The 18,230-nt window shown below is 40.4% G+C and overlaps 1 protein-coding gene across 8 annotated transcripts in view; it reads left to right on the top strand.

The window, feature by feature from the left end:
• AGAP1 (ArfGAP with GTPase domain, ankyrin repeat and PH domain 1) overlaps positions 1-17,034 on the top strand; it is a 707,317-nt gene extending 690,283 nt beyond the window's left edge. For all 8 annotated transcript variants that reach the window (XM_048870105.2, XM_048870104.2, XM_048870107.2 and 5 more), the window contains 2 exons: positions 6,735-6,990; positions 7,548-17,034. In XM_048870105.2, the coding sequence (XP_048726062.1) occupies positions 6,735-6,990; positions 7,548-7,751 (460 nt within the window). In that variant the 3' untranslated portion in view covers positions 7,752-17,034. The remainder of the gene's footprint in view (positions 1-6,734; positions 6,991-7,547) is intronic.
• Positions 17,035-18,230: the final 1,196 nt, after the last annotated feature.

Genomic DNA, 18,230 nt, shown 5'->3' with positions numbered 1-18,230 from the left:
ACTAGAATATAATTTTTTTTCTTATCAGTTTAATAAGATGGAGCTTGTAGGTTTTATGCCTGGGCTGATGAATTCTCATGGCAAGTTCCCTAGGCTTTTCTCTCATACACTGTATTGACTAAACAACAAATTGTAAATTCCCACACTAACACTATTTCTGCTTCCAAAGTGCATGTTATTTCCTTATCTTGCTTTCTGGTTTCTCTACTTAGTACATTTGAGGAGGGAAAATGAGGTTGGAGGTAGAAGTATGGAGGGCGAGTAGGAATGATGCCAGCAATATTAAGCTTTTACCTGGATCTGTGTCAAGTATATAAGCTTAAATACCTGATTGAAAAAAGAGAGCCAAATGATGCAGTAGAAGTGAGTCTGAACTTCTAAATGAGTATTTTATGCTCCAACTTACAAGCACACAACACAATCAAGTTCATGAAGCAAAATAATTTTGTCTTAAACAAATATGCTGTTTCTACCCTCTCATCCTACCTACTCTGTCCCCCTCCCTTACAATCCCCGGTATGTATGTTTCCATAATAGTGATCTGATGTGGCTGGCAGAGTAATTTAAATAATTGGACATTATCTTGAGAAGCAAGCACCTAATTATATCAGAATAAACTGAGGGTTGAATTTTGTTCCATTTGTCATAAACTTTGGCTCATATACAGTATCAGAAGCACGGCATAGTTTTCATTATTCACACTAAAGTGGATTAGAGTTCAGTGATGATGGAGACACATACTAAAGTAAGGAAATTGATGGTGCTTTTTGGTCAAGACTTTGTGCATCATCACTTCCTCGACATAGAGGAACAACATGATAATGATTATTCAGTTGTATCAGACCTTTATATAGACAACAAGGCTTTAAGTTTATATCAGTAAACTAGGTTCAAATGGATTGGTATTTACCTGAATAAAGGTAAAAGGTGCAAGGGCCACCTAATCTAATTTACTGTACTTCTGCTTGTTGTTGTTAGTGTTATTTGTTTATCCATTATTTGAGCATGAGCTTTCGTGAGTATGCATCCGATGAAGTGAGCTGTAGCTCACGAAAGCTCATGCTCAAATAAATTGGTTAGTCTCTAAGGTGCCACAAGTACTCCTTTTCTTTTTGCGAATACAGACTAACACGGCTGTTACTCTGAAACCTGTTTATCCATTAGTTTGTAGCTGATCATTAATCCACCCTGTGCATGTGTGTTTAAAAAAAAAAATAGTATAGTGCAAGTAGGCTATATTTTGAACCAGCAAGGTCATTGAAGAAAGGCTGTGTCCTTCTCAATCACTGCATACTGGGTCAGGCAAGCTAGAGAAGATCCAGACACATCGTATTGTAACATCTCCCAGGAGCTGGCCTTGGCCTGCTCTCTGATCCAGAGAAAAGGATGTTAATGAATTTTGGAAGTCACAGTAAACAAGCAAGCTAATTTTGTTTAAGATTAGGATTTGGCATGCTACAGCTACATCTGGGGTCCCTAGCACAGGCGAGGTTACCCAGAAAGCGGTTAATAGGGTTACAAGTGAAAAGAAGAAGAATATTTATTAGCAGATGTTCAGTTGCACATTTATTTTTAGGGATTGGTTCAGTGTCTTTCTTCTGATTAGTTGCTCTTTCTCTCATTTCCTCTCACTCTTATGCAGTTGATTTATTTAAAGGTATGTCAGCACAGGCTGAAATGAAGTACTATGCCTCCTCTTTCTGCTTATTGCTGACCGTTCCAATCATTCATTTTTTAGCTCATTAGTTAACGGGGGATGTGAACAGTGGTCCTCCAGGGGATTGGAATGAGGTTAAGTGATCTACTGCTGACAACTCTGCTCTTGGACTGGCCTTCCTTTGGGAAAATGAAAACTCAACCAGGACAAGCTGTGGATCCCAGAAATGAAATTGTGACATCAGAGAAACAGTTACACTATTTATGTCTTAGTGTCATAATTCCTAGGGTGAGCAGGTACAGTGAAGCCAAAATAGTCTTCCAGGAAAATCCTGAGAACTTTCCATTTTAAATTAAATCACTCACACCAAAGGAGAGAGAGCCTGTATTAGGGGAAATATAGCAGGAGAGGATGTCTGTGAAGCTTTCTGGATTTTTACTCAAAAGAGTAATAATTCTGAAGTTTGAATGCGCCGACCCAGGGGAGTGTGGGGAACACACTGCCAGCTCCAGACAATGATCAGCTAATCAAAGATAGTTTCCTATAGGAATACCCAAATGGAATGTCTCACTTGTGCTCCATTTTGCACATTGGTTGTGTTTGGAACCTCACTTGTCATCAGAGGTCAGAAATGAGCTGCCTCAGGGTGTGCTAAACATTTAAAGCCTTTTTATTTGTGTTTCATAGAATCATAGAATGTTAGGGTTGGAAGGGACCTCAGGAGGTCATCTAGTCCAACCCCCTGCTCAAAGCAGGACCAATCCCCAACTAAATCATCCCAGCCAGGGCTTTGTCAAGCCTGACCTTAAAAACTTTGTAGGAAGGAGATTCCACTACCTCCCTAGGTAACGCATTCCAGTAGTTCACCACCCTCCTAGTGAAAACGTTTTTCCTAATAGCCAACCTAAACCTCCCCCACTGCAGCTTGAGACCATTACTTCTCCTGGGGGGGAGGGATAGCTCAGTGGTTTGAGCATTGGCCTGCTAAACCCAGGGTTGTGAGTTCAATCCTTGAGGGAGCCATTTAGGGATCTGGGGCAAAAATTGGGGATTGGTCCTGCTTTGAGCAGGGGGTTGGAATAGATGACCTCCTGAGGTCCCTTCCAACCCTGATATTCTATGTTTCTATCATTCTGTCATCTGCTACCACTGAGAACAGTCTAGATCCATCCTCTTTGGAACCCCCTTTCACGTAGTTGAAAGCAGCTATCAAATCCCCCCTCATTCTTCTCTTCCGCAGACTAAACAATCCCAGTTCCCTCAGCCTCTTCTCATAAGTCATGTGTTCCAGTCCCCTAATCATTTTTGTTCCCCTCCGCTGGACGTTTTCCAATTTTTTCACATCCCTCTTTTAGCGTGGGGCCCAAAACTGGACACAGTACTCCAGATGAGGCCTCACCAATGTCGAATAGAGGGGAACGATCACGTCCCTCGATCTGCTGGCAGTGCCCCTACTCATACATCCCAAAATGCCATTGGCCTTCTTGGCAACAAGGGCACACTGATTGCTCTTCCCATGGCTTCCTGCTAGAACCCTCAAGTGGAATTTTGGGAATCCTTAACCAGGCCGGTCATTAACATCATGTGGTATTCAGATGAAAGTTTCTGTGTTATTCATTAGGAATGTACTTAAAATAGCTATTGTCTGTCTGGATAACAGGCTGACACTTTCTCTCCAGTATATTCCCCCAATAACTACTGTGTCTAGAATTGTTTTGAAATAGTCTTGCAAACTAGAAACAATTATTGACATTGAAGTATCTTCCATCTGAGGATCTCAAGGTGCTTTACAGACAGTAAGGACAAGATTCTGCCACACTTACACACCCTGAATTGTATCTTACTCCACAAATAGTCCCACTAATTTCAGTGGGACTACTTAAAGAGCAAGGCTCTACTCAGTCTGAGCGAGGGTAGCAGAATCTGGCCCTAATGTAATTAAGACTCTCAGTACTCATAAGAGATAGGTGAGTATTATGCACATGTTACACATGAGGAGATGGAAGTAAAGTAAAATTAAGTAACCTGCTCAAGGTCACACAGCAAGGCAATGACATGACACAGTGGCAGAGTCTAATATAGAATGCAGAACCCTGCTCTTGCAAGTAGACTCCCATTTCCTGAATATCTTGGATTACCAGTAACTCTAGCCATTGCCCAGCTCTGCAATAGATTTAGTGAAGTTGCACAGAATTCTGATCACAGCATACAGTAAGAGTCAGAGAGAGAGACAGTGGTTTGTGTCATGAGGTTATGTAGCGGTAGAAATCTTTAAGAGAGGGACCGGTTGCATCCTGCACTTTGCCTTCCCCTGCTAAGCCAACAGGACAGCAAGGGTGGATGGCCTGTTCCCACCCCCACAGACAGACCCTATTAATGGATTACCCATAATAACCTAACAAGTTTGTGGTCTGTCCTCGTTACCCTTTTTGAAACAGTGTGATCACGTGGTCCCAGTTTGGAGCTTAGTGGCTCATTCCTGGTTCCCCCAGGCCATCCAGACATGACAGGATCTCATTGTGTGATAAGCCTTTGCATCACTATCCAGCAGCTTTTTTTTTTCCATATGCGTAAGATACACATTTTTCGAAGAGTTAATGTTTCTCATAAAAACCGCTTTTGGAGCGTATGTAAATGCTGTGGAGGAAAAATAGATAAACTGTTAAAAATAGTGTAAACATAAAATACATTCTCATGAATTTTGTAAAACTTTGGCAGCCTAAGGCTCTGAAAACGTCCAGCTGATTCTGGCACTTTTAGTTGCTGCTTCTGTACACACTGAGGTATCAGCTCTCATGGGTCTGACTGAAGTTATGCTCATCTTTAATAAAAACAAAACAAAAATCCTTTTTCTCATAGCTGGATTGTGAGTAGAATAGAAGGTTTGTTTAAAATAGCTTGTTTCTCTGAACAGAGAGCAATTTCTGTTCAAGTCACGATTCCCACAACTGATGCCACAGCTGGGATTGGAACCGTGAACACCTGTTGCAGAAACAACTGCAGGTTGCTGTTGCTGACAGTCACCAGTGCCCTTTAAATTTAAGTCCTTAAATTTAAGATTTTAAAGTTTTGTTGTGGAGCAGATGGGTAGAAGCAGCTCTGGAAAAAAATTGGATGTATGATTTTAAGAGGTATAAATTGACTGTCCCCTGATTTAGGCAGTGGTCCCACAATAACACTGTGAAATGCACTTAATCTGGGAGTCCTGCCCATTTTATAAGGGTAAATGATATATTTATAAAATATTTTGTACATTACACACATTTATTTTTAACAAACATTAAAACATTTTAAATGAGGCTTACCAAATACTGTACCTGCTTGCTCCATTGACTTGGAGATGTACAAGACCTGGATAAATAATAGTTTTACAACGATCTATGGTTATTTTTTAAGAGTGCATAGAATACCAAAATGGCATCATGTGACACAAGTCCACAGAATTCATGACATTTTAGGCAGCTGGAGCTATGCTATTCCATCCTTCTCACAGCATTGGTACTTGTTGGATTTGATTTTATTTATACACAACAGCACAAGATAAGTGGAGTATTAACCTTCCCTCTCAATGTACGTTTGTGTCACAAGGTTAACAGTATTCAGAAGTTTTCTCTCGTGGTGAATGTTTTAAGTACTCCTTTTCTTTTTTTAAAATAGAATGTACTATCAAGCATCAGCATCACAGGCTATTTTTCAGCCCCCAAGATGGTTTCACTATTATTCAGAGTGTGGTGATCGTTTGAAGGATTGTCCGAGCCATAATTTTTGGAATAAACTGAAAAATTTATACTTTTTTTTATGGGGAAAAATGACTGTATATTGCAGTTATAGGTTGACTTGTCATTTGTGTAGAAAAGTGCATGCTTTGGAAAGCTTTGCATGAAAGCATCCAGAGGGGTCAATGTAAGGTCACTCCACATGTACCAGGAAGTGATGCAAAACTAATCCAGATTTGCTGTTGGAACTATCTGTTTACATAAGTATTTAAAAACAGATTAGGGCTAACCTGACACTAGATTACTGGGAGTAGTGTAAACACTGCTGAAAGGTGTAAACAGAGCTTTTCTTTCTGTACTTGAGAGGGAAAAATGTCACCAGTAAGTAGTTTTCCTACTAGGTGCTATATATAGTTTTCACAGGATAGACAGATTACCATGTAGATACCTGAAGTATTAGGCAAAGGGCACCTGTCAATGGGAATTTGCCTGTGACCACGTCCCCCAAAGCACATCAGTGTGTTTTGAAAAGTTTTTAACAGAAATTGGAGTTACTTGTAAAATGTGGCATTATCCTACAATACAAATGTATCTAGGAAGCTTTTGGTGCTTACTTGGTACAGTGAGAGGAAATGATGCTTTAAAGTACTGAGATTTTCCTTAAAAAACAAAAACCTTCTGAACCTCTGTCCCATTGTGAAACAAACTGGGATGCTGTTGTTCAGTGGCCAAACCTTACAGAATGAAAAAGCAAGGCAGTATCTTTCATTAATTTCCCTTTTCTTTCTTTAGATGCAAGCAGGAGTCAGTTTGTTCGTGGGAGTGAACTTTGAGGAATTTAGTGCTGCCATTGGCTACATCTAGGCCCACTGCAGGCAAATTCTGTGCACATTTCCCTGTGTAGCTTTACCAGCACATCTCAATCCTGACCTGGAGCTCCGCTTGGCTGCTCCAGTCTTGGGCCTCTCTTGAGTAGAGATGGTTGGTTTTGCTGACCTATGCCAAACTGCATGGCACCAAACTTGTTCCACTTGTGGCCCAAGGCATGCTTGAGCCTCTGTTTCTGGAGGTGAAAGGCTGGTCCATGAACCCAGGATGTAATGTAGCTCTCCGGCCAGGTACAACCGGGTGAGAAATGTGTAAGTGTAATAAATGTTGTCGCAAGTATAAGGCATAAACGAAATGTTTCAGAAAGAAGCTTTTTTGCTGACATTTACAAGAAGAAAATGTTTTCTTGCTACTTAGCCTCTCTGTATGGCAGTGGTTTTTTTGGATTGTTTGTCTCCAAAGGTGAATATATAACATCACACAAAGGCAATGGAACCAGTTTTTGAATGGCATGTTTCTTTTTGCTTCTCTAGGGAAGAAAAAGAACGCTGGATACGTGCTAAATATGAACAGAAGCTCTTCCTTGCACCGCTGCAGTGCCTGGAACTTTCTTTAGGCCAGCATCTGCTACAAGCTACAGCTGATGAGGACTTGCGGACTGTCATCCTGCTCCTGGCCCATGGAACCCGGGAAGAAGTGAATGAGACCTGCGGAGATGGGGATGGGCGCACAGCCCTTCACTTGGCATGTAGGAAAGGAAATGTAGTGTTAGTTCAGCTCTTAATTTGGGTAAGCAGCTGCCTTGTGGTGTTGGGTATGCAGTGCGGAGTTACATTTCACTCGTCCCTATTGTCTAGCAAACATTACTTCAATATGGCCTTTCAAAATACTGCTATGAGCATATTCCAGTGGGGTGCTCAAGGTATCTCCCTCTTTTCCTTAGTCTAAATGTTCCTGTTCCTTTCAAATGATGGCCTTCTTGGAGATCGCTTGCAAAATGTGTCTTTTTCCACATCTGTTTAAATGTGGTAAAAACTGGAGTGAGGCGCGGGAGATGGGGAGAGGGATAGGTGCACACACTATGGAAAATCCACATAAAATGCAATGGTGAGAGAGTATTTGCATGACCGGCAGTAGGCGAGGCTCTTCCAGTAGAAAGCTGTATGTGCATGAAGCATGTTTAGATTTACAAACCCTTCAAATAAGGAGCGTCTATCTTTGAGAATTTCTCTCCATCCGTCGCACCCCTCCCCTTAAACTCAGCTCTAGCTGTGCTGTTTTCTTTCACTCCATTTTAACGCTGTGTTAGCAGCAGGGTCTCAAATGACATTTGTTTTTTTCCACAGTATGGCGTGGATGTTATGGCCCGTGATGCCCATGGGAACACGGCTTTAGCCTATGCCAGGCAAGCCACAGGCCAGGAATGCATTGATGTTCTCCTGCAGTATGGCTGCCCTGATGAGCGCTTTGTTCTGATGGCTACTCCCAATTTGTCCAGGAAGAACAATAACAGGAACAACAGCAGTGGAAGAATGCCCACCATCATCTGAGGAACGTGCTCATTTCTTCACTGACCTGAGTAACATCCGCAGCCTCATACTGCTCCATTTTCTTCACAGCTCTGACCTGTGAGTCTTATACCTCCGCATCTCCCCTTTCCCCTCAATCTCTGTCCTCTCCAGAAAAATCACATCTGGACAGTGTGAAGTGACCAGAGGAGAAAAGGGGGCTGCAGAAACCATTTATTTTAATAAAAGGTCTTGAATAAGGAAAACTGAAAAAGAGAGGGTTTGTGAGAGAGAGTGGTTGTGAGGTCTCTAATTATAGCACGACATGGGACCATTTTACTAGTTGTCTTTAGACAGAGGTTCTAGAAGTGTTGAAAGAGAGGTTGGAGGGAGAAGAAAGGAGGAGGAAGAGGAGAAGAAAGAAGAAATGGTAACTTTCCTTAACTGACAGTTAAGCATATCAGTACATTTCACCTCTACCAAACGGAACACTTGGATTTCATTCTCTTCTCCGAAGAGCTTGACGGCATAAATCAGAAGCAAGCACAGAGTTTGTCAGGTTTGAAGTTCCTATGATGGTATGTGTCAAATCAGTTGTAGCTAATCTGTCCAGGGAGAATACTGGCTTCATTACACTTGTATAGTTGAGTTCTTCCAGCATTACTGCTGTTTAATAGAACATGATTAGTCATCACGGAGAAAAAAGCATATTAGCTGAGGAGGTAGTTACATGGCACGCTTCGGTGATTGCTTGGATGTGATTGCAATATTCTTAGAAGCATCATATTATCTCAGACATGTTCTTTCAAGCCCTTGGAGCCCTCCTTTCTAAATTCACTGTCATAATTTAGTATCTGTTTAATTTTTCAGTCCAAAGAGAGGAAATCGGTTGCTGAGTGTTATTTGACTGCAGTCTCCTTGGTGTAAAAACAAAATGGAAAAAATAAATAAGAATAACTATGAAACACAAAAAGAAATAATGAATACTGCTAAGGAAAAACATTTCAAGTACATTTAGTAAAATAAATAAATGCATTAAAGGCTACTATTTTTTTCAGTCACAAGAAATATGTTATGTCATTTTGCCAAGTAAGTGTGTTGAGTTTTTTGATCTCTCTTGTGATGCATTGCCTAAATTATACAGATTTTGTATTGTGTCTTTAGATTATATGTATGTAAAATCTATTTGAATAAACAAGTTCATAAATATGCATTGATTTTTGTACAGACAAATGACACCTCTGTTAATTTATAAAGTATAATGGATGTGAACGAAATAATGTGCAAGTAGTTAGGATCTGAGGTTTACAGATAATTGCACATTGAAAATATTCCCAGCAGTGAACTGTATTTCCATTTGTTTGATGCAAACCTTTGAAGAACATATCGGAATGAGAGGATGGCATATTTGGCTTACCAAAAAAAGGTGTACAGAATCTATTAGGAAGAAAAGGAGGATGTCTCTCAGTAGCGTAAACATATTTTACATTAGAAGCTATGATGCTTTCACAGACCGAGACACAGCCTGGGGGTGGGAGGAGAGATCAGATTTGTCTAATAGCTAAACTTAATGTCGTTCTCTGAGGTGGGCATGGCCTGGCTCCTTTGACTCTCAACTTGGCTGCTTTATGGTGCAACAATGATTTGTGGAAGGAGTTTGGACAGTTCATCCATCTGCCAGTTTTAATACTTGATTCAATATTTTGATAGCACTAGACTGATGCTGGTTTCTGAAGTCTTCTAAAAACTGAAATTGTGGCACAGAGAAGTAGATTGCAAGGTTTCTGGCAAAAAGAGAAGTGATTTTTAAGTAGCATATGGTAATATGAAGGTGGGAGAAGGGTGTATTTCAGAGAAAGTTGAAATCTGATCCGAATCGTGGCAGAGGAACAAGTGCATGAAGTTGGTCAGGTGCACACAGCACACAAATTTGCTCATCTGCCTGATCTTCTTGTATTTCATGAGTTTCTGCACTTCCTGGGGCTCTGTATGTCTGTTCAGGTCAGAATGGGAAAAGAAAATAATAAAATGTATGTGGACAAAATGCGGGGGGGGGGGGGATTTTATATCCCATGGGTGTCCAAAAGGGGCAGGTTTGGCCCAAAAGCCATAGTGATCAGGTGAGAGAAGCCCCAAGGGCTCAAGCAGGTGGACATTGATGGGCTTTCCTGGTCCTTTAGAATTCTGCTTTTATGCTTTGTTGCAATAGGGACATTTAAAGGTGAATGGAAAAAGCTTTGTGTTCATTTTACCAGCCTAAGCTGGCAGCATCATGGGTGCACATGTGCATTCAAAATGATAAAGCTATTTTTTGTTTTTTTTAAAGTAGTTTGCATCATGGTGCCTTCTTTACTCACAATCTGCCATCTGGACTTAGATATTGACAGTTGTCTTCCTCCAACCTTGGATGACTTCGCTAACATCTAGAACCGAACATGAAACTGCACACTCAGCATTCTGCTGCTGGGTGTTGGTGATTTTACCATCTGTGGCAGGCGACTCAGTAACCTGATCTCAAGTCTCTTGGCAGGCCAGTGAAGTAGAAATTGAGAGTCTGATTTCCAAAAGTGCTAACCAGCCCGCCTCTGTTTAAAATACTTTGTTTTAAAACAAGTTGCCATTTTTAAGCCTACAACACAAATGCTTTTAAAAGCTGGTATTCTTCTAGGTTTAAAATGCTTTTCCATTCACCTTTCAATTATCTCTTTAAACCAGTCTTCCTAGCATGAAACACACAAGGGCATTGAGAAATAAGGGGAACCGGGCTAAATTGTAACAGGTTTCTGACATTGTAGAGGTCCATCATATCCTTCTGTGGTAAAGGAGGACATTCAGAAATTGTAGCAAAGGAGTCTTTAGAAAAGGAAACTCTACTGTATCATAGGAAGGATGGTTTATTCAGACAAACAGAATATTAACACACTACTTTAGATAAAGCAGTAACACAGTTGTGTTTAAATTAGCACATCTTTTTCGTAGACATATTAGTAAGGGATGATAATAGCAATGTAGACCAGTGCTTTTGTAGAATATGAGATAGCTTACCTCTTTCTAGTGGCATATCCCAAAAGTCAAGGGATGTCTGCAGGGAAGATATACAGCCCATCCACTTGGTGGCATTCTCTGTGAAAGACTGGGAAGGCCACCCATACATTGTCCCTGGAGACAATGTAATGCTTACTAGATGTGGAAGGCTTGTCATTGCTTTGATAGATGTGGTTTAGGCCCTGACAAAGCTATGTTTTTTGTGCTATCTAATATGCATACCTGTAACCAATTCCCCCTCGCCTCCCATTGAGATGTGAGCAGTAGCAGAAGTGTTAATGAGGCACAAGCTATCATATGTGAGCAGATTCAGGTATATTTGTCTCCCAGGAAGTTTGCATCCTCAGGTACATATTCAAGGAAGATTGGTCAGAAATGGCTGGAAAGGGGTAAGGCATTGCTTGGCCTTTGGTCTCTAGGACTCACCGTGAGAGGCAATGTGACAAGATCAGGCCAGTGTGAATACCATCCCCTGCTTGTTGCTAGCTCTCTGTCTTGTACAGTGTAATTAATATGCACTGTACTTAAAGAAACAACAAAAATCTTCTTACCTGGTGTTCCAGTCTCTCTCCTAAGTTTAAAGCTAAGAAAAGTCTCATGTTTTCCTTTGTAAGATAGACCCCATTTTACTTCCTTCACACACTAGGGTACAAGGTGCCCAGAGCTGATGTTTAACAAATATTAGCACCTGTTAGTCATCTCCCAGATATCCAGCAGATCTAGTCTGACTTGGATTGGCATTAGAAACTGAGATTTGTTGACACTACGCGCTTATAGGTGATGTGGTAGCATTTTGCAGAGGGTGATCCTGACCCCACCAAGACATTGAAACACAAAGGAATACAGTAAGACTTCTAGACTCCACGGTAATTTTTTTTACACTAATTCTGCTCTTTTAACCTGTCCACTTCAGTTCCTCACTTTTGCTTTTAGCCCCTCTTCTTGCAATTCTGGAACCCACTTGCCAGAATGTTTACGCCTTTTGAGCGTGTTAGGAGCAACTTAAAAACCAATTGAAGGCCAGGCAATAAGAAATCCCAACAGAAACATGCTGGGGAGCTAAATCTTCTCAAATAAATATTTCTCAAATAATGGAGATCCATAATGTCACCCATTCAACCCTTTTCCTGCTCCCATTATCTTCTTTCCTATCTCCTCTGCAGTTTATCCACAAGTAATAAGACACTAAAATCAAAGCCATCTTTGCTTTTAGCATTGGCGTTTCCATTCTATTTATTTGAATCCAATTGCTGTTGAACCATAGAGATGAGCCTGATGTACAACACTGGGGTCTTGATGTTCCCAGAGTTTGGAAGGCTGTTTCTCATCTTGTAGACAGAGGGGCCAAATCCAAACTTCTGGAAAGTTTTAGGATTTTCCAGATCAAGGGGTTTGGTCAGGGATCCTCTCTGTTTAATAGATTTCAGTTTTATTGCTAAATGGGGGCAGAAGAATAAATGTGTCTTGAAAGTGTTGGTGCATTCTGGTTCACATGCCATTTAGAAAGCTGTTTAACTATTCATTGGGAAAGGGAGAAGATTTTTAGGCATTGCTACTTAGGTACAGTGTATAACTGCTGTGTAAATATTAATACTGTTTATTTTGCATCTCTTTCCCCCACCTCCTTCAATTATACTTTGTAGGGAGCAAAGAGCTTCCCCTTCACTTGATATGAGATTTGCTCATGGGAAGGGGAAGTTGAGTAAAATAGGAAAGAAGCTAGAGAGAGAATACATAATGTTAAATACACTCCCCTAACAATTGTATCTAGCACTACAATGTACCATTATTCACGGGGTCTGCACTGAGGGTCCAATTTGTTGCTATTTTCATCTTTTATATTTGTAAGGTGATCAGTGAAGTAATGTGTGGGTTTAATAAAGTAGTAGTAGCTAAGACAAGCACAGATTTCACAAAAGATTTCTAAATAAGTGGATTCCTTCACTACTGTCTCGGGGAGCCATGTTTGCACCCCAAGAGGGAACAGGTGTTCATTCAAGCTATTGCTACTCTACTTTAAGAATTCAAATGTAGGGGGACCAAATTTGGGGCAGTTTAGTCCTTGCTTGGGAAAATGCTGATGATTCCCTTGTTCATGTTTTATATTAAAGCACCTTTATTTTCCCACAGTGAGCTGCTTTTGTCATTAGTGTGGGGGATCTCTGACCTTTGCTTCATTAGTCTCGGACCCCTGATTTATTTTAACTTCTCTTCTTCCATTTTTGTAGATTTGTCGTTTAGAAAGGCAATCTTTGGCATTTTATCTGTTTGCTCCATGTAAAAGCACTCCAGGTCACAATGCTTTTTGATGAAAGAATAAAATAACACTAATAAATCTCAAGTTTGAAGTTGTGTTTTTCAGATCAGGGTTTACCTCTTGCATATTGAACTACAAGAAGAAGAGTGGTTCAGTAGTTTTAGTTTGAAAGGGCTCTCCCATTTGGAAAAGATACAGATTACAGAGCCAATTATACAAGCCGTCGATTTGTCATGTGACCATGTCTGGTTTGGTTGTCATGAGCCAGGTTTATTTTAGGTCACTGGTGCTCCCGTCTCATGGCGCCAAGCTTCATTTGACTGAGTTCACGTCACATATTTTAAGCAGAGGAGATAAGGGGGTTTCAGCAGCAATTAGTCATTTTGGGTACATCCATTGGGAATTTCAGAAGGCTGGGTGCCCAACACGCCCTGAAAATAGGGCCCTCAGACTGGGTCCCCAAAATCGCCAGTCGCTTTTTTGGAAATCGTGGCTTTTGCTGTTTTATTTCATGTGACAGCAATATGTGGGTGAATTCATTCCCTATACTTGTCCTCTGAGCATTTTAGGGACTTTTGTTTAATGGGCAGATAAAAATAAACATCCTTCAATGTTTTAACATGGTTAGCTTTCTTATTTACATCTAACGTTTCCAGCACATCCACTTGACAAAGGTGAGATTCACTGACTCTCAAAAGTTTCGTCTTCTCTTTTGGCCGCCCACTGCTCAAAGTTCTAACAGCGGAGGTTTTGTCAGTGCTCCAGAGCTAGTCACTTTCAATGTAGTATGAATGTTAGATTAAAATGTGAGGGAGAAAGTGGTGTGGGGTGTTATAAAGGTTTTATTGGCATGAGTTTGGAATGACCGTATCATTGACCAGCAGTGATAACACCATCAGGTACTTTATGTGGCCACATATTTTACAGAAAAACTGATCAATGATTTCTGGTTTCTGCAAATATCAATGGTACAATTTTTCTTGTATCCTTCCACCTTTAAAGCTAAGTTGTCTAAGTCAAGGTGGAGGATGGGAAAAAGGAATACATTTTAGAAACCTCTTGAAATTATCTAAAACTTTTTATAAGTCATAATATTGCAGCTTTAGTCTGAAATTTCGTGTCTTGTCACAGCTATAAACAGATGCTCTATCTGATTAGAAAATTGGGTCAGTCCTTGCTCCTCTCCAGTAGCATTTAATCTTTTCCTAGTCTTGATGGACCACAAGATATGGGACCTTAAACCTGCCACTGGTGGAGGACTTAACATTGCCGAAACTGGATAAGGCCAGTGTAATTCTCAAAGCTAATTCGACAGTTAAGGTGGGGGGAATGTGCAGCAGGTTAATTGTGGGGGTTTTTTCTTATACAAATGTAATGGTGGTTGTTTGGCAAGCAGCTCAGTGATTTGGAATCTTAGAATGAGACCCAGTAGAGTTAGATTATTACTGGGCAGAGTGCAGGAGAAACTGGCAAAGTTGTAAGATATAGGCAATGGATGGATACTACTAAATGTATGAAACAAAAATATTCTGCAGTCTGTGTATGCATATGTTAATATATACATATATGCTATATATAACACATGCGATATAATTTTATATATAGTGTGTGTACATATATTTACATATATGCAAATCTATAGTGAGTGCCAGGGTTTCAGTTAGGTGTGCATAACTGCATATTTTCACATTCCTAATTTATATGCGTGAATATGTGCATGCATGAAGCAGGTGTCTGCAAGCATAAATGAGGCATGCACAGAACTGTGGCTGCCCAGTCAACAGTATACACTGTGTATGTGGATATAATTAGGCAGAAAGAGACATAGACAGTGGTACTTTTGGGTGCCCATTGAACGTAGGGGGCTCTTAGTTCAGATGATGGTGAGGCAGACAACTGGTTGTGAGCATCGATTCAGCTCATTCAGAAGACTCCTTCAAACTATAGGTGCACGCAGTGTCTTTATCAAAAAAACCCCAAACTCACCACTCGTCGCGGGATATGCCAACTCTACCGTGATTTAAAATGGCATAGTCAGCCCACTGGGTTAACCGCTGTGGCCTAGGCAGTCATAGTGGTGTGTTTCTATTCTATGAAAGATGAGCAAAATTCTAGGGTGGGAAAAAGATGCAAAAGTTGAGAGCGGGCTCACCAGTCAGAAGCCGATTTCGATATATATAATTATGGGGAAAGTGCTGAGAACTTCAGCTGACTGGCTGAATTGAACTCTGAGAATGACAGTCTGACCTTCTGCAGCTGTTTTAAATTAATGCCATTTGACGTCTTACTGCCACTTACATAATGTGTGTGTGGTGTATGTATATAGGATAGTTCAGGAATCCACTCTGAGGAAGATGTTTAAAAGAGCTCTCTCCAAGTTGATAGTTTCCTTAGACCTCTCCCTGCCCTTCCCTTCACATGTTTGTTAGCTAAATTGTGGCAGTATATTAGTTTCTGAAGAGATGGTAAGCATTGACTCTAGGGTATGTTAAGGCACTGCATAATAGTGGGCAGTGCATAAATATTAGATAATGATTCACACCATTGCTTTCAGTGACCATTTCAGTTTATAATCGTGGTAGGGGAAATAAGTTAAAGAGAGCTCAAACCTGATAAGGTAAAGATGCCAGTTCTCTGCAGTGAAGGGAGGTATGTTGGAAAACACAGCTGTGGGGGTGTAATCTTTTTTTAAATTTTTTCCCTTTCTTATACCTAAAAATCCTCTAGGATGGGATAATTCTTCTTCAAAATGACTGATGTATTCCAGGCTTGAATTGGATTCAAGATGCACATTGCAGGTCTGCACTGCGTCCACTGGGGTCATTTTGCCAATCCACCGATAAAGTCTGACTGAAGTGTCTCTAAAGCACAGCCCTCTCCTCTGTGGAAATATAAGGATTCCTGAGCCACAGAATGAGGGATACAAATTGGTCCAATCAACTTTATTTTTTTTTAGGCTAAAGAAAACTTCAAGATAGTTTTTAATTGTTACACAGTTTGTACAGACTGCACAAAGTGAGAGGGAATATGTGGACTGATGGTCTTTTTAAACACTTGTTAGGGAGTTGTGCTGTTTAGAAAAGATTCGATAGCTCTTTGTAGTTTCTCACTTCGTCTCTCCTAGATTTAATGTTTGGTGTGAGCCCAGTCCTGCAGCCTTTACTGTGGCAATCCTTCCATTGGCTCCAGTGGGATTTAAGCACAACCTTAGGTACTTTGCTGAATCAGAGCCTGAGTAAGGGCTGCAGAATCAGGCTGTAAATCACAAAGGGCTAAATTCTGGACTCATTGAAGTCAAGGGGAGTTTTGCCCCTGAGATCAGAATTTAGCACTCAAGCCAGCCAGCATGGCTTATAAGATTCCCATTGTTTTGGAAGACCCATTGACCACCAGTTTGTGGTGGTTAAATATTTGAGTTTTATACCCTGCCTGAATGCAAACCTTATATTTTTAAACTGTTTTACTGTTCTGTCCCATTCAGCCATCAAACCCTTTAGTTTCCCTGCATTGTCACATTGGCATGTTTCTTAAAGTGGGGTTTGGGGGAGAGGGGAAGGGAGCAGGTGAATGGTGATGCCTGAGAAATGTTTCTTGGGTAGAGGCAGGAAATGCCTAGCACACAGCAGACTTTATAGTGTGTTTTTTCTGTTTCTGTAAATAGTCATGTATAAATGACAGAGCAGTGTGGAAATTATTAAAAGAAAAAAAAAGTCTCTTCTGTTGTTGTTTTTATATTACCTCATTCAGCAAGTTTGTTTTACAATGATGCAATGATGCTTTATTTATATTGTTTGTACTGTAATTAAAACAATTGACAGACATTTCACTTTGCTTGTTGTTTCATATGATCTTGTTTTGATTAAATATGCTGGTTTGTATTATGTTTCCCCTCAACCCTTGCTCCACCTTGAGATTTTTGTGTCAGCTGTACAGTATTCTGAGTTTTTAAGAAAAATGTAAAGTAATGCAGAGAGGGACTGCCATACTGTATAGGTCTCTTTCTAATAAAGATGACAAAACATATCTGTCATGGCTTTGGTTCTTTGCCTTAGTCTTCACCACAGAGCATGTTGGGAGATAACTACTCAGAACACCTGTCCAAATATATTCAATCCTCTCTCCGCACCAGGAGCTGGAGAAGATGGCCTCTTGAGGGCCCTTCCAGCCCTACATATCAAGATTCTACTTTTTCCTGTTATGAATGATAGGAGATACTTTGATTTTATTAGAATTATTTGGAAGGATCAGCTAAAGTAGCACATAAAGGGACCACTGGTCGACATAATTTATGTTTAAAATCCTTTGACAAGGTTCCTCACAAAGGCTATTGAAGAAGCTAAGTAGGCATGGGGTGAAAGGCATGGCTCAAAAACTATCTAAGCGTAGTAAGTGGTGTGTTTTCATCATGACAAAAGTTAAAAGCAGAATACCACAATGTTCCTTACTGGGACCAATCTGTTTGTTTTTATTAATGCTCTGCAAAACAGGCGGGCAGTGAGGCAGCAAAACTTGCAGATGACACAAAATTATTTGATTAGTCAAGTCAACGGATGACTATGAGGACCTAATCGAAGTAGGTGGATGGGGCAACACCATAGCAGATTAAATTCAATATTGATGAATGCAAAATTGTGCAAGTTGGAAGGAAAAACTGGAACTACTCATGGACTTTACTAGATAATAAGTTAAATATCAACTCAGGAAAGGGACCTGGGAGTCATTGTGGACAGCTCAAAGAAGACTTCTGTTCAATGCTCCTCTGTGGGTGGAAAAATCCAATAAAATGTTAGGATGCATAAAGAAAGAGGTGGAGACTAGCATGGGAAATATAATGCCATTATATAAATCGATGGCTTATCCTTAGCTGGAATACTGTGTTCATTACCAGTTATCCTATCTTAAAAAGGATATTGCAGAAAGAGAGGGGGCCCAGAGATGAGCCAGGAGAATGGAGAAGCTCTCGTGTGAAGGGAGATTGAAAAGATTGAGATTGTTTACCTTAGAAAGACAAAAAAGAGGGGACATGATAAAATTATTCAAAATAATGACTGGTATAAAGAAGGTGACATATAGTAGCCGTGTCTCCTGTCGGTTGTCATACATTGGTCTAATTTCAGTTGTTGGGCTCTGTGTATGGGTGCTGAGTTGGTGCCCTGTGATATGCAAAAGGTCAGACTAGATAACCTAGTCTTAAACTGTATGGTTCTAAGGTGGATTTC

Source organism: Caretta caretta, chromosome 11, assembly GCF_965140235.1.
Source record: "Caretta caretta isolate rCarCar2 chromosome 11, rCarCar1.hap1, whole genome shotgun sequence".
NCBI classification, from domain to species: Eukaryota; Metazoa; Chordata; order Testudines; family Cheloniidae; genus Caretta; species Caretta caretta.
Note: the sequence above shows the minus strand (reverse complement) of the source record. Positions and strands in the feature narration are given on the sequence as shown.